This window comes from Parasteatoda tepidariorum, chromosome 2 (genome assembly GCF_043381705.1).
Source record: "Parasteatoda tepidariorum isolate YZ-2023 chromosome 2, CAS_Ptep_4.0, whole genome shotgun sequence".
Lineage (NCBI taxonomy): Eukaryota > Metazoa > Arthropoda > Arachnida > Araneae > Theridiidae > Parasteatoda > Parasteatoda tepidariorum.
The window spans coordinates 2,725,352-2,741,819 of record NC_092205.1 but is presented as its reverse complement, the minus strand read 5'-3'; the positions used below and the strand labels follow the sequence as shown (position 1 = coordinate 2,741,819).

The window sequence follows — 16,468 nt, the reverse complement described above, 5'->3', positions numbered from 1 at the left end:
CACGTGATTTGGACTTACGCACATCCATAGTTCAAGTCCTATTACTATAATTCTTTGTACAAATTTCCACATTTCTTCTTCTTTTTTTTATATTGTGAAGCTTTTTCATAGTTTATTATGACACATGAATATTTAATTGCTTCCATGAGTAATCACTTATTTTTGTGCTTGATTTGTAAGGATTCCAAGATAAATTTATCTACAATTGCTTCTTTAAGAATTATTATCGTGGATTTTTCCATTATTTTTAAAATTCTCAAAATTTTTTAATGTCTTTTTATAACATAAATTTTTTTTGATGGAATCAGTAGACGACAATTCCATGGTAAATTCAAATAGTCAAGGCGATTAGTTTTGCAAAGCTATTGTAGAGTTCCAAGCGTAACAGAGGGGAAATCACACAAGTATTTTATCCTAAAAAATATATTAAATAAATGTGAAAACAAAAAATTTTGCAATAATATGCTACTTTAAGGTGCAATGTTTAATTTAATTGCATAAATTAATAAAAGAGCCTCATAATTTAATTGCCAGGTAATTAAAAGCGTCCGTAAAAGAGGGGACAAAGAAAATCCCAAATTTTTGACATGCACTGTTATTTCTGCTATATTCTGTGATTTGGTACATCCTAAACATTATTTGTAAATTTTTTTAATTATCACATTTCAAGGTAAAATAAATTATTATAAGACTTTTTAAATTGCTTACGAATTTCTATTAACTTTAATAAATGCAATGTAACAGAGGGGACATTTTGCTAATTTGACAAATAGTTACAGGGAAATATCATGCCATTTAATTAAGCATTGCACCTTAAAGTAACATATTATTGCACAATTTTTTGTTTTCACATATATTTAATAAATTTTTTATGATAAAATACCTGTGTGATTTCTTCTCTGTTAAGCTTGGAATTCTACTCCTGGTTTCAGTTGGCAAGGAATTCAACTATTACAATGAATTTTTATGTGGTTTTCAAATATTCGGTTTTAATGATAATCATCCCATTATTATTAGTACATTTGAGTCATTACATTTTGACACTCACACTTGATTTCATTGCTGAGCCATGTGGTCTTGTCAATTGCTTCAATTATTGCTACAGATTACTCTATTGTTTTTAAAACCCTGAATTTTCGTTATGACAATATTATTTAGACAAGTTAAAATTGACTCCTGCATTTCAGTAAGCACTTCTTGCCTTCTTTAATTCAGGATAATTCAATCATAAATTCACATGTTCTCGCTAATGTTCAGTTTTAAAAATCTCAATATTCATAATATAAAAATATTACAAAACCCTAATTTCAAATTGCACATTTCAGTAACTACTTTTTAAGACTCTAGATTAGTGACATTTTATCTTAAATAAACATAATTTCGTCGAACATTTCATAGTTTTTACATGGATAAAAAGAAATCCTCTGCAATTTTCTTAAAAAAAAAAAAAAAAAACTAATTTATAAACACTAGACATCCAAGACTGAACAGAGGTTTTACAGCCATGGGACAAAATTTAGTCTGGGCCCCATCTTTAAAGTACAAAAAGCTGTATTTTAAATATTTTGCAAAATTTTTGAAGACTCTTTATATAAAACTGTAGTTTTTATATAGTTATAAAGAAATTTTCTGCTTTTTGTAAAAAAAAAATACATATAATTAATAAGCACTATATTTTACATGGAATTTTGGCCAGACCCTCAAGACAATTGTTCTTATCTCTCCCCTTCTTGAATACAGCATTGACTACATCACATTTCAATTACACACATATTTTTTTTTAAATTGTGACATAAAATAGAAACGACTGCTACTTTTTCACTGAAATTCTAGCATTTCTAAATTTGTAGTAGAATAGATTAAACTTTGTAGTGCTTTCCTAGAAAAAAATCATAATGATACATTGTTCACAATTAAGCAATGAATATCTTGATTAAGTTTGATAGTTTTTAAGTCAGGACAAACTTTTATCTTGATAAAAGGCACATGAAATTTAAAGCTGTGTCACAATTCAATCAAAATTTAAGCTGGACAAGTAGGTATAGATTTTTATGAAAAATTGCTCCAAGACTTTCTTTTGCGTAAAAAACAATATTATTGAAACACAATCTGAAAAAAATTACATTATAATTACTATAATACAGATTTATAGCAATGTACTAAAATTATTCTTTATACAATAATTTTAATAATTAGAGCAAGTTGAAGAATCTAGCAAGTTTTCAGATATATAATTTTGATTAAAACAACAAGAAACAAAAATGATTTAGAAAATGAAACTTCAAATTATAATAAGTAATAGCTAAACGTGTATTTCTAGATAGCAAAAAAATTATTATAATAATTAATACAAACCTGTTTTCCCAATTCATTTCATGGTCATTTTCTTTTAAATCATTTACACAACGAGTTAGTGTTTCCACATAGTAATCAAAGAAGTTTGAATATTTTGAAGAAAGGATTCGTAATTTCGATACAGGCTGAGAGAAAAGGAAATTAACAAAGGGAAAATGCATATTGTTGTAAATTTTTAATAGGAGCCAACTCATTCCAAATTGTTGAATTTCTTCAGTCTCTCTATCAACATTGTTAGATGTAAGAAGTAGCAGGTGTAAAAAAACAGTCTGAAAATGTAGTAAAAAAATCACAGTAAAGTAACATTTTTCTAGAATAATTTTTAAAAATTGAAAGAATTACACTAGTTTAGCCAAAAATTCCCACATTATATTATTTTGTTGTGTAGTTACATATTGTAGTTGATTCAGTTAGAAAATTACAGTTTGCTTGATTCATATAACTCTGGAAATGCCTTAGTTCAAGTTTCAATATCTAATATGATGTCACAAACAATTTATTTTTTAAAAGATTTTTACTTGAGTTGCATTAAATGAATTTATTTTAATTGCTAGCGAAAAAAATTAGAAGTACACTCAGTAATATTTAGTATTAAAAACTTGTCAAAGTACTAAATAAAAATAAAAAAGGACATATTATTCTGAATAATGTTAGCTACATTCAGTTGGACAAATGTTTTTTTAGTACTTTACATACCTCATACATTAGCCTTTTAATGAAACACATATTTGAAATTTTAAAAAAATTATAAAATGATAATCAAGATACTCATTTTTAAATCATCATTATTTGCGCTTTTATACATTTCTTTCACATTTATCTTTATTACATAAATGAGCAATTACACTATCCAAGAGAGTTGAGTGTTAAAATCATTATTTTTGGTTAAACATACATGCTGAAATAATAAAACAAAGGGCTAGTTTTTAAAATGAAAACTATTAAAGAATTTTAACAAAAAGCTTAATGCATTGTCCTTTTCCGTGTTATTAATTACAGGAGTTACAAAAGAGGATTTTTAAAGCATTTGTAAAATTTTCAAAAAAAAATACTTATTATCAAATTCCTAAATATTTGAATTTTGTTGCTCATGAATTTTAAAAAAGGAGAGATATTTCATTACAAGACTTTACAGACATTTCGTTACATAAATGCTCACCATATTTTCCTTGCCTGAACACAGATGTTCAAATGCAGAATTCAGTTGAGATTCTCTGCTAAAGTAAAATAATAATAATACAATTTATTTTAACAAAAAATTCAAACTTTGCATGCCAATAAGATAAAATTAAAATCTGTTAAGAAACAGTTTACATTAAAACACTTATTGGAAAAATATTTGCAATTTTCTTTAGTTTTATTTTCAAAACTAGAAACATTTGGTGTTAAAGAGCAGTATGTAAAAGTATACAGAGAGGATATGTGCTCTAAAAAGAAAATACTTTGAATTAACATATACTATTTTCAATTAGATAGATTAGATTAGATTTTAAGAATGTAACGAATGAATTATTTTTCAGGCATATAGGTTTTTAATTTGTATATTAGGGAAATTATCACTTGATTTAGGTGAAACACGAACCAGACTATTTAATCAATAAATGAAAAGTATGTAACACAAATTTCTGTCCTCTGTCATTAATGAGAAAATTAAAGTTTGTTCAGGCAAGGAAATCAAAAGATCAAAATGCCCTAAGATCATGGTAGAATTTTAAGGGAATGTAAGGTTCAACATAAGGAATGAAAATTACATAGCAATTGGTAACAAGAAATGTCATTGTATAATGGAAGGGACATCTCATCACTATGGACTGGCTGTTTGTGCACATTTAAACTGGTACTTTTATTTAACTAAATTAACTTTTCTTTCTTAATTTTAAGTTTTCAAATCATAATTGTTGAAAATCCTATTAGAATAGCCCAGCAATATCTGTTTTGTTGTAATTTTTTACCATTAAATATCAAGAAAACAGCTATTTTTGTGCCTTTAAGAACGGATTTGAACTTTCAAGAATAAACATCAGAAAACTTGAAATTAAGGTAATTTCAACAAATAATAATACCAGTTCAAATGTGCACAGACAGCAAGTCCAAAATATCAAAGCCCTCCAGTGGCATACAATGACATTTTAGGTTATGTGTTTCTATACTCAATCCCTTAAATGTGTCCTACCTTCTCTTAAACTTCAGAAACAACCTTTATAATGACGTAAATAATCACAATATTTTGTTTTGATATCCTTACATCAATTTTAGCCATTTAAAAGCAACTTTAATTATTTTTTATTTTTAATCAATTAAGAAATTTGTATTAAGTGTTATCATATCAACATTTTATTGGGTTGTTCTGTAAGTAATCTTGTTTTTCCCACAGAAAACTTTTACAGCCGACTTTAAACATAAGCCACATAATCATTATATATTTTGACAGCTGATATGGCAAGGCCTGTTGGTAAAAAAGTTCAATGCTGTAGTTTTTGGTTGAAGCCCATTCAAATATGAAAAGTGAAAAGCGTATTTTGGCGTATTTTATTTTTTTACCATCATAAAGGTAAAAATGCTGTTCAAGCAAGAAAAATATTACCCGAAATGTATGGAGAAGGTGTATTGATAGTACACAGGCGAAATTTTGATCCCGCAATTATCATGCGGATGGAAGATGCACCAGCAGTTGAGGCTGATTATGATGCAATAAAGGCATTAATGCACGGGGGGGGGGATAACATTTTGTGAGATAACTGAGATAATAAATTTATTAAATTTGAAATGCTTAGGTTTAATCTCTAACTTGAAATACAGGTTCATGTTTTTATGAAAAGAAATTTGTACCATCATGTTGATGTCCGTAATTTTTTTTTCAACTGTCAAGAAAATTACCATTTTTAAAGTGCATCATTACTGGGAGGAGGTAAAATATCACCTAGATAAGTTTTTTGCCAGCACATAACAAAGATCAAAAATGTAGTAAACATGGAATCAAACTACTAGAATATAGATGGTAAAAGTTATTGGACCAGAATGAACAATGTATAATTCAATAAAATAGTAATTCACTAAAAGAGAATCATTTATCATTTTAATAAAAAGAAAACAAAATAACTTTCTGATCAACCCAATAACTTAGTGATAAAATGGCTTAACTTTAATATTTTCTTTAAAATCAATTATTTCTAAGATAATTAAAAAAAAGTTAGGGAGAGCTTTTATACTGACTTTAAAAAAATATATGCATGGTTTGATCTACACACATCATTTTAATCCTTAATAGGAAAATAATTTAATAATTGATTATGAACTAAACAGAAGAAGAAACTTATACAATAGAAAAAATGACAATGAGGTATAGTCACATACAGGTTCACAAGTGAAATTAAATTTGCTTCTATTCGTATATTTTAGTTTATGATTCCATTTATTGAACACAAATCTAGAGAAGCAACTTGTTCCGCTTTGAGAGAAAAAAATCTTTCTAATGGTAATGAAATTTCTTATAGTATATGATTCTCGAATCAGAGAATTTCATTAAATGTGTTTTTGCCCACCACTATGTATAAATATTTTAAAAGTTTATATGACATGACGCTTTGTTCAAGCTATTTTGAGGTAAATTATGTTAAGTGAGATATGAAAGCATTGCCTAGAATAACTAAACTTTTGCAAGTAGTTTTGTTTTTCTACTCTATCACTTTATAAAAACTTTTGCAATAAGTGGAACAGTTGGCATCCCTGTAAGTCTAAATTGGTTTAATAAATTGAGGGAGCCGTGGTGTGTCATGAGATAAGAGTGTTCACCTTCCAATAAGGAGAACCGGGTTTGAATACAAGCAATGGCTGTTCTATACGAATCCCGCACCTAGCCAGCACCGACCACAGCACTGACGTAAAATATCCTTGGTGGTAGACGTCAGGCTAACCATGGGTGGTTTTCGAGGTTTTCCTCACCATGTAAAGCAAATGCGGGCTAGTTCCATCAAAAAGTCTTCCTTGAAGGCAAATTTTGCCTATTACTTGATCCAGGAGTTCCCTTGTCTACTGAATTGAATTCAAAATTACAAGGCTGCGGAGTAGAACATTAGTGATTAGAAAAAAACGAAAATTGCGTCATCTGTTCAACGACGGTTATAAAATAAAATGAGAGCGATGACAAAAGAGAGATCAACTAGATAGGCAATATTAACCATGCAAAGTAGGATTGCACAGCCGTAAGAGAACAGAAAAGAGTAAAGTTGTAGAGCATCCAGTTGTTTTCCCTTACATCACATTAGATGTGAAGCTATGGCATAGACTGCTGGGTCATATGACCTCAACATTTTCTTTTCTCACAGGAAATTGTTAGAGCACAACTGGGTGAAGATCCATAGCAAGAAACCTTGCAACCAAAGACAAAATTAAAAATACTTTAGAAATCCTTAAAAGGGTCTGTCGGTTATTCCTTTTCCAAAATGAATTGTCCGATGACACTTATAGCTTACAATTGGAGCACTTGCTGTCAGTTTTTCTCTTCTCAACAAATCAGATTATACAACACCTGTAGTGTAACTCTCAGAGTCGAAAGTAATGATATGTTCCATCGAAATTATTGCTCGTCTGGAAGGGTATGATCCAACCTCTAAATTTGTAAAAGCAATTTTGGATCACCTTTCATTCCTGTTTTCCATTCATAAAATTGAAAATAATTGCAAATAAGCAAATACATATAATTAAATCAAAACTCTTACTGTATATTAAAAAATTATTTTAACTATCTTTAACATTTTATAAACTTTTTAAAAAGCTAACAAAATCTAAGTAGTCAGACTGTATTACAAGTAGTGAAACTGCCATAATCACTACTTCATACCAGCCAACATTTAATCCTTTCAAGGATGATTTTTCTCAGTGGTAGTAAATTGGAAATTGAATTACAATTTTAGGCAGAAACAGACAGTGTATTTTGAAAAAGCTTAAGCAGACAACCTTAAATAGTATCCATTATTAATATATATGCTTAATTTTTTTAAAAATAATGGTGGTCAAAATCATTATAAACGAAGTTAATAAATGCAAAGAATATATAGAAAGCATACATTTTACTAACACTTTAAAGAAAATTCTACGCAAAATGTGACAAATGTTGACAGGAATGCTACTTTTTTTAGTATTTTGTAATGTATTGATAATGTAGTCTACTTTACAAAAAAAAAACAAAAAAAAAACAGTAGTTTGTAGTGATCTGAGTTTAACAATAATTACTACTTAATTTGAATCCCAAGTAAATAATGTTTAAATGAGTCATTGCAAATATATAATTTATATAACTTTAGTTACGCTTTTGCATTCGAATGTACACTTGTGAAACTTTGATGTCATTTCAAAGAAGGTAACATATTTTCAAATTTGTAAGTATTTGATAATTTATAAAAAAATTTTTTATTAAATATTCACTATCAAGAGAGGCATAAAAAGTTGAAGGTTAAATGAGCAATTTCGAATAAAAATGCTTTAAAATAACAAACTAGCTCGTGCAAACATGAATAAATATTTCTTAATAATTCCTCATATTTAATAAAATAAGTCAATATTTAATTCAAAACCATTTTGAACATAGATGTAAATTACGTTCTCCAGCAAAGTTCCGTCTCCTTAAAGTAGTGAAGTAGATAACATTTCGTAAATAATTTGTAGTCACTCAAATTTAAAAGAAAAATAGTTGTTATATACATTTGTAACAAATGAGCTGTAATACACTACAAAAATAATGTAGTTTTTCCAACCATTGTAAAATCCATATGACGTACTAGGATATTTCAAATTCAAACAAATAATATGGTAAAATATTTAAATTACTTACACATTCTCTGTCTGTAAGTATTTAAGGGAATTCTTTAGATAATCAATGAAAATCTCAGATTTGATATCATAATAAAAAGACTTTTCTGAGTTAATGGATATAGGCTTTAAGCTTTCAACAAGTTCATGACATAAAGTGTCCAATGCAGCTGCTTCTTCTAAATTCTTGAAAAAACAATTATGAAAAATGCTTTAAAAATATTTCAAAATTAATAATAAGAGTACATAACTTTTTCAAGACATAACAAACATCAATGAAAAAAAAGTATTGCTCATAAATTTAAGTAGTGCAAGAATAAATAAAATTTTAAAAAAATCTTCGCAAATATTAGGAAAAAATTCCCTTAAACTAATCCATATAAAATTTAGATATAGTACATACATCACTAGTTGGAACAGATTTGTTCAAAGTTTTGTATTATATACTAAAAATACTCCTTCAGCAGTACCCTTCAGTCACATTTTGAAAAAATCTATTATTTATTCAACATGCCATAGAAACCTTATTTTATATGTAAATAACCTTTAATATCATGATCCTAATAGTTTCTTTGCAGTCCAAAACTGAGGTTTTGAACTTGGGGTCTGCATGCGGTTGCTGTATGAAATTTTGGACAAGTGATCAGTATTTATTTAGTCACCAATCAAGCTTTCTCAGGATAATAAGTTTTTCTCTCTTTGTAGCACCAACATTTCATTAAAAAAATTTTCAATTATGTTCAGTTTCGTGTTTCTATTTTGGCATTGAATAATATTATGACTGAGTAAATGCAGCACAAAAACATGCAGAATCCATTTTTAAACTGGATTATAGTTGACACAAAAAAATTAACTCTCGAAATTTAAAAGAATAGAAAAAAGTGTAACTTTAACTTTGTCACCTTAAAAAGAGTACAAATATACAGGATGTTCTGAATTGACTGTTCTTATTTATATATTTTTAATAGCTATTAAAAAGAAAGCAAAAAAAGTTAGGGGTTTTAAAGTACCATTTAAGCAAGAAAAATAACATTGAGGTATGTAATGGATTTCTTTCTCCTCTACAGAAGACAGAACTGAAAACCTGTTTAGTTGCTGGAGAAAAGAAAGAGCAGATGAAAGAAAAATAATTAATAAAACACTTGGTAAATTTCACGAGGCAATCAAACAGGTTTATATGTTTTTGATTCCCTTTTGCTTAACTCCTGTTTTATGAAAGTGTTTTCATTTCCCTACCCCTGAAATATTTTATACCCCTAATGTGTCTTTGAAAAAGATTATAATTAAAACAGTCATTTAAAAATACCCTTTATATTAAAAAAAACTAATAATATGAATTTAGATTTTTTTTAAATGAATACTGAATAATTGAAAAAATTATAATCTTTTCTTCTAACGGAACAATATTTAAGAATTATCACCTCAAGCAAGAATTAAGGAAGGACCAATGAGATCATAAAATTTTTCCATAAGATTAAATAAAAATAAGATAAAATGTAAAATAAGATATAATTTTTCCTAAGATCCATAAAAAAAAAGACTTTTGTGGATCTTGTGATACTAAAATAAAATAAAATAAATATTGATAAGCTTAAGTTTTATTGAATAATAGCAAACAAAATAAAAAAATATTCAAATATTAGAGATTTTAACTATAATAATCTAACAAATTTTTAAATGCAGAGATTTTAAATTATTTCTTAAAACTAACGCAAGATAATCGAAAAAATAATTACAATCTTTTACAATCAATATGGAAATTACAATCTCTTCCTCGAAATGAACAATATTAGCACCTTTAAGAGAATGAAGGAAGAATCAAAGAGATATTTTAACAGCAGTTTCAGATTTTTGTGGATTTTGGGATACAAATTAAATTTTTAAAAAAAAGGATCAATAAGCCAAAGTTGCGATGAATAAGAGGAAATGTAATCAAACATCAATAACCCATTTCAAAATATTTCTTAAAATTAACATTAGATAATAGAAAAAATAATATATAGAAATTACAATTATTAAAATTAAATAAATTTAAATTATACCTCAAAAAATATATTGGTATTCATCTTATCATTGTCAACAATCTTCTTGATGAGATCATCTTCAACTTTAGGGTTCTCAAAAAATGCCTAAAAAAGTATTGCCTGTTAAATCTAAAAATCAAATGAACTTTTCCTTAAAAAATAAATAAATAAATAAAAGTGAAAAGAATTATACATGAATTTTTTGATGATTAAAAATATAAATATGAAAAAGTTTATCTGCAATTTCAGTTTAAACTGTATTTAATCTATTTTTAAAATGGCCTTATTAACAAAAATCAAAAGAGATAAAATTAGAATTAATTAAAAGAATTATTAGAGTTCATAAAAAATAATATAAGCTATAAGAGAATCAAAACATATGAACCACCTTTTCTTTAAATAAAAATGAACATGAATATTAGAAAGACAGATGAAACAAAAAAAATAACTATGATGTTTAATATTGACAATACTGTTGTTGTTATTTCTAATGTCACTAACCAATCCAGCAAGCTTGAAAACAGCTGCTTGGTGAAACCAAGCAGATTTAAGGCGGAGGGTGCCTTTTTTGTTTCTCAGTGGTGCCATCTATGGTCAAGAATATGACTTCAGCCACACACACGTCACAGCCATTTATAGGGCAGACCCATTCATTCATCCACGGATCATAATTTTGACCTGAACCGGAGAATGATCAATATCCAATTCAGTACACCCACAGATATGATTAGTTATTGGAACATAAAAAACTTTGTGACCCGATAGATTTAATGTGCACCAGTCACCTTTTACAACACAGGGAGTTTTCAGCAGATGGGAATCAAACTAACAACGTCTTGGACATGGGCCCATTGCCCTATCAACCAGGATATCTAGGCCTTTTAACAACACTTAATAAAAATAATATAACCTAAAGATTTACAAATATGAAACAAATAAATTAAAGCATCTTTATTATTATAGAATTTTTGATATCACAATAATGCAGAAGATAACATTTTGTAAAATATTTCAATTTAGTTTTAATATTAAAAATTCAGATAAAATGAATATTGTAATCTAAATTTCAATGTGACTGTCTTAAAAAGTTAAAATTACTCTATACTATGTTTAAAATAATTAAGACAATTGTTATCAAAGGAATTTAAGCCATAAATAATGCATTTCAACAAAAGAAAGTGCTATCTTTGCACTGCAGTAAAACAAAATAAAAAAAAAATGTAAGAAGCATAAATCAAAATGATAAAAATGACAGACAACTATTTTGCAACTACTATCAGCAGGGTCAAGATACAGAAATACTATTGATTGAGATATCATCAACACTAAAATTCAATGTCTTGACAATGATAAATGTATTTCTTACAGTGCTGAAATAACCATCATTTTATGACTAAAACAACAACCAATAAAAGTGTGAATATAAAGCACATTTCAGTCTGTAGTTATCAGTACATTGTTTCCATTTTATTAGAAAAACGTTTTCAAAAAAACTGAGAAAATAGTGATTAACAAAAATCTGATATTAATGATTTCCAATAATACAAAAAAATAAAGAAACTAAAAGTATAATAAGAAATTAATGGAAGACTCTGCTGTAACTCCAGGGGTGATTGTGAGCCCAACTCAAAAATCATGAAATGTTCATGAGTAAAATCATTAATGATGCATTACAAAAAAATTAATGTCTTTATAAACTTAAATCATTGATATTTTCAAAACATAAAATTCTAAATAAATTATATGCAGCAAATCTCAAATGAATAATTATGTATAAGTTTACTTTTATCTCTAATCACATTTATTATTCCATCCGAAAAAATATTTAAAAATAAAAGAGATGCCAAGTATTAATTCTAGTTCTAATATTTTGAAATGAAATATAAAACAATTTTCATTTATAAATGTGATCGATATTTTCTTGACCTTGGATTTCCGGAAACTTCCGGATCGCAATTAGCGAAGAATCCGAAAAACCGGATTTTTTCTGGAGCATAATCATCACTGATAACTCTCTTTATTGCTTCCTAGTTATTGTTTTTTTTGTGATGATTAACAGAAAGTTACATCAAATTATACAAGTGAAAGATCTCAAAATTATTTATTGATTTTATTGGCACCATTTTCTGTCATTATGTAAGATATTCAAACTATTTAAATCTTACATAATTTCTAGCTACACTCCTTGAATAATTTTGGTACTTTTCCGTTAGCCAGCAAAAAATTGCCAAATAATGTAGATTTCTGCCAAATTTCTTACAACTATAAGGGGTTTAAAAATTATATATTTGTTTTATTTATACATATATCTATTAATAAATATTTGTTTTTAGTTGAAGGTTTTCGACTTTTATTCCGCTGACTGCTTTGTCATTCGCTTCACTTGACGACTTGGCTCGCATTTGGTTAGAAATCAGCGACATTTGCGCCCGACTAACGTAAGGTACCATAATTTTTGCTCAAGAAATTATTTAGTGAAAAATTTAATTCTTAATAATGCTTCAAGATTTTAAACAGTTATTTTATATTTAATATAAAAAATAAATAGAGCATATCATAAAGTAAATATATGTTTCAATAACTGCAAAATGGAAACCAATTAATCATAAAATGTTGTAAAATAAGTCAATTATATTATGCAATTACTAAATAATAAAACATAAAAGAAAATCCTTTTTAGTTAGAAGCCCATAGTTTAGAATAATAATTCAATTAAAAAATGCAATAATAAACTAAGAATAATATTAAGAAAGAAATAAGAAAAATATTGTCAAATATAATTTAATAGGAGATAAATTATTTAGAGACAAATTCCATAATAACTTTTATGATGATGACAGCCCAAGATATTGAAATCTTCTTTGTCTTAATGACCATATGTAATTTTTTTGTTCAATAAGAATGCATAAACTGCAGTGAGGCAATTATCTTTTTATGACAAACAAAAAAACCTCTATATTCTTGTCAATATTTTTCATAGACTTCTAACTAAAAATGTTACAATATATAAAATATATAAGAAACATAGATAAATGTTTCTTCACCTGAGTCAAAAATGTACTGCAAGACTGCAAATCTTGAAAACAAAGTGAAGTCTGATATAACTTTTTTAATTTCCCACTTGTAGAATGAAGCAGCATATCTATACTATTAGCATTTTCTCCAGTACACTTTGCATAAGCCTATTAAATGCATAAAAATAACTTTTTTTAGTATAATACACAAATATAATTATAAGGGAAAACATAAAAATTAAGTAATTAGAAAAATTCCTTATGAGAAATGAAATTAAAAATCTGAAATTTACAACAAATTTATCATAATGCAGAAATAAAAAGTTGCAGATAGAAGAATGGAATTTTTATTCTTCAAATATTATTTTGCTTTTTGTTCAGTTTAAAATAACATTTGTCAAGGAAAAAAATTTTTAGACATTGAAATTTATGAACTATTTTAAAAATGTATATAATAAATTTGAAATAATAAATGTAATTGATTTTCTTAATAATATTTCCTTTCCTTAACTCTAAATACGAATTATAACACTGATTCCGTTTCAGTGTTGTAATTTCATGGTCAGTACTGAGACTTTAAAGTTTGTATTGCTTTTATTATTGTGTGCAATCTGTGGTGCCTTCTGTTTGTCAAGAGAAATAAGTAGAAGATATGCTTAAAGTAAGGTAGAAAGGACTTGATCTTGTATGAGCATGAAAGTGTGGCTAATTTCATTTTTTTATTTACCAAATAGAGTAGAGTTAGAACTCAAATAAGGCCTTCATATGTCTTCTTAATTTACTTTAAAATATTTTAATAAGAAAAGTAAATACAAATTACTTAAAATGGGACTCTATCGAAGTATACTAACCTCTTCACAAAACTTTACCCACTGAAAGGCATTGGTAATACTTTCTTCATTCCAGTCAGAGGAAAAAAAAGCTTTTGGGACAATATCCTCATAAAAATATTGAATTCCATCAAATACTGTCTTGAAATCCATATTACTAAAACAAACAAAATTATCAAATACATTCAAATATTTCCCAATTACAAAATTTAATTAGAAAATAGAAATAACAGTGATTAAATACAGCAGCTACTAAATTTGAGGAAAAGTAATATTTAATGTTGGATTAAGAATTGCGTAGCAGTCAATGAAAATAAATGTCCTTCTACCCCATTATAGGGTTTTCCCATTACGGACTAACTGTTTGAGCACATTAGAAGGGGTACTTTTATTTATCTAAACTTTCAAAGTTTTTTTTAATTTCATCAAAAATTGCGTTTAATAGTAATTTAATGATTTAATAATTTTTGGTGATTAACCAGGGTGGGAATCAATACTCAGAAAAAATTTTTATTTATTAATTTTTCAGATAAGCCTCATTCTTATGCAAAAAATATACTAAAAGACACTTATATTGCTTTTAGAGTTGAAAAAAAAAATTTTTTTAATATTTATTGCAAGATAATTTTTTTTTTTATTTGGAAAAAAATATTGGAATTTTAGTTACATCAAATTCAAATTAATTCATTTTCCCTGGATTTTTGAGTATTTTAATTGAATTTCTTGATATTTCCAGGTTGGTAAAATTCTCTGACTTCTCTCTGTCCTGTCCCCCCTCCCTTCTAATTTATGGATTTTGCTAAATAATTGAATTAATAAAACTACCATTTGCGGCTAATTTGATAGCAACTTTTTGTAATAAAAACATTTGGCATAAAATTAAAATAATTTAAATAGATAAAAGTATCCTTTCAATTACGGAACTGCTTATTATTTGTTATATAGAATATCTAGGAGAATATCTAGAATATCTTATATAGAATATCTACACCTGGCATTTACATGCTTGGCTGCTTTGCAATTTCCAATCATTATGATTATTATTATCCTTTGTCCCCTCCAAGTTTGCAATTGATATACTAAATCACCCTTTATTAACGGTTAAAAAGACACACTTAATTTGACAACTCAGAAGATTTGACAAGACAGAAACAGAAAATTTTGTGTGTAACATATAATCATTATAATAAAAAAAATTAGGTAAAATATCTTAACTAATATTTGTCTAAGACCTCCCCAAATAAATATACACAGAAAATTTCTTAACTGAGATAAAATATAACAAATTTTTCATTTAAAAATAGCACATGAACATAACCAATACAAACAGAAATATGTCCTTCAATTAAAATGTAAAATTTTTAAGGCACTTTAAAAGTGCAAACTAAAAATCAGCAATAATGATTAGAGATTTAATTGGTTTTTATGCTTCCCTACCCAAACTGATTTATAATATAAAACCTATAAATATCTTACTTTTTTTTTAAAGGAAATTAAAAGTTTCAGAATCCAAGTTGCATGGTTACTAAGTCTTCAAAGGCAAAAAATATAGAAAGCTAAAATCTACAAATAAAATAACAAATACTTGTAAAGTTTTCAAAAAAATTCATACATATATTAAATGAAGTAAGGGTTTTAGCAAAAATATAAAAAGAACAAATAAAGAAAAGTTTCTCAAAATGAAAATTTAAAACAAAAAATTGCGGAAAATTTAGCAGTTAAAAAAAACCTCCATTAAAAAAGAAAAGGCAAAAGTAAAAAATAAGTTTAAGTAATAAAAAAAGTAGAAGATGTTTTTTTAGTGTGACCCTAACACTGTTCAACATTTACAAAAAATAAATAAAATAAAAATTAAACAAAAAACTTTTACAAGATAATTCAGGAAAATCTCAAAACTATTTACTGTGGATTGATCCTTTTTATAATAAATAACTTACTAAGTTTTTAATAAATAAATAACTTACACAGTTTGAAAGCACTAATAAGAAATGCTATATGAATAACAAGGTATCAAAATTACATCAATCATAACTTGAAGAAAAGATTTTTTTAAGTTAGATGCACTGACATTAAATATATAACCATGTTGAACTTAAAACCACATTCCTGTCTAGTGCGGACAAAGAATATATAAGTGAGAAGACCAGCTCTCATACGCCTGCATGTAAACCTGTTCCAGAGGCACCGGTCAACTCCATCACAACCTGTCTCCTCATCCCTTAAGCAACCCCATTCCCCTCAGCTCCCGACAAACACCTCTCTCCCCTCCCATGTAAGCATCGAATGTAAAGTGACTCAAAACATGTCTGCTTTTGCTCTTTACAGACCTTGTGGTTCTGAAAAAGGTTTACTTATTAAACAAGGAAATTATTTACTGGTGACGAATTCATTAAAAAATAAATAAAATTTATTATTTTAACATCGGTGTATAATTAAA

The 16,468-nt window shown here is 26.9% G+C and overlaps 1 protein-coding gene across 2 annotated transcripts in view; it reads right to left on the bottom strand.

Annotated features, from left to right (window-relative positions):
- The window catches only part of LOC139424922 (uncharacterized), a 40,035-nt gene that overhangs the window by 3,592 nt on the left and 19,975 nt on the right, over positions 1-16,468 (bottom strand). Inside the window, exons 2-8 of one of the 2 annotated variants that reach the window (XM_071177055.1) lie at positions 15,508-15,594; positions 14,053-14,188; positions 13,232-13,369; positions 10,206-10,292; positions 8,186-8,349; positions 3,515-3,572; positions 2,356-2,624 (exon numbers count right to left, since the gene is read on the bottom strand). In XM_071177055.1, the coding sequence (XP_071033156.1) occupies positions 2,356-2,624; positions 3,515-3,572; positions 8,186-8,349; positions 10,206-10,292; positions 13,232-13,369; positions 14,053-14,184 (848 nt within the window). In that variant the 5' untranslated portion in view covers positions 14,185-14,188; positions 15,508-15,594. The remainder of the gene's footprint in view (positions 1-2,355; positions 2,625-3,514; positions 3,573-8,185; positions 8,350-10,205; positions 10,293-13,231; positions 13,370-14,052; positions 14,189-15,507; positions 15,595-16,468) is intronic. The other variant, XM_071177056.1, reaches the window with a different exon arrangement.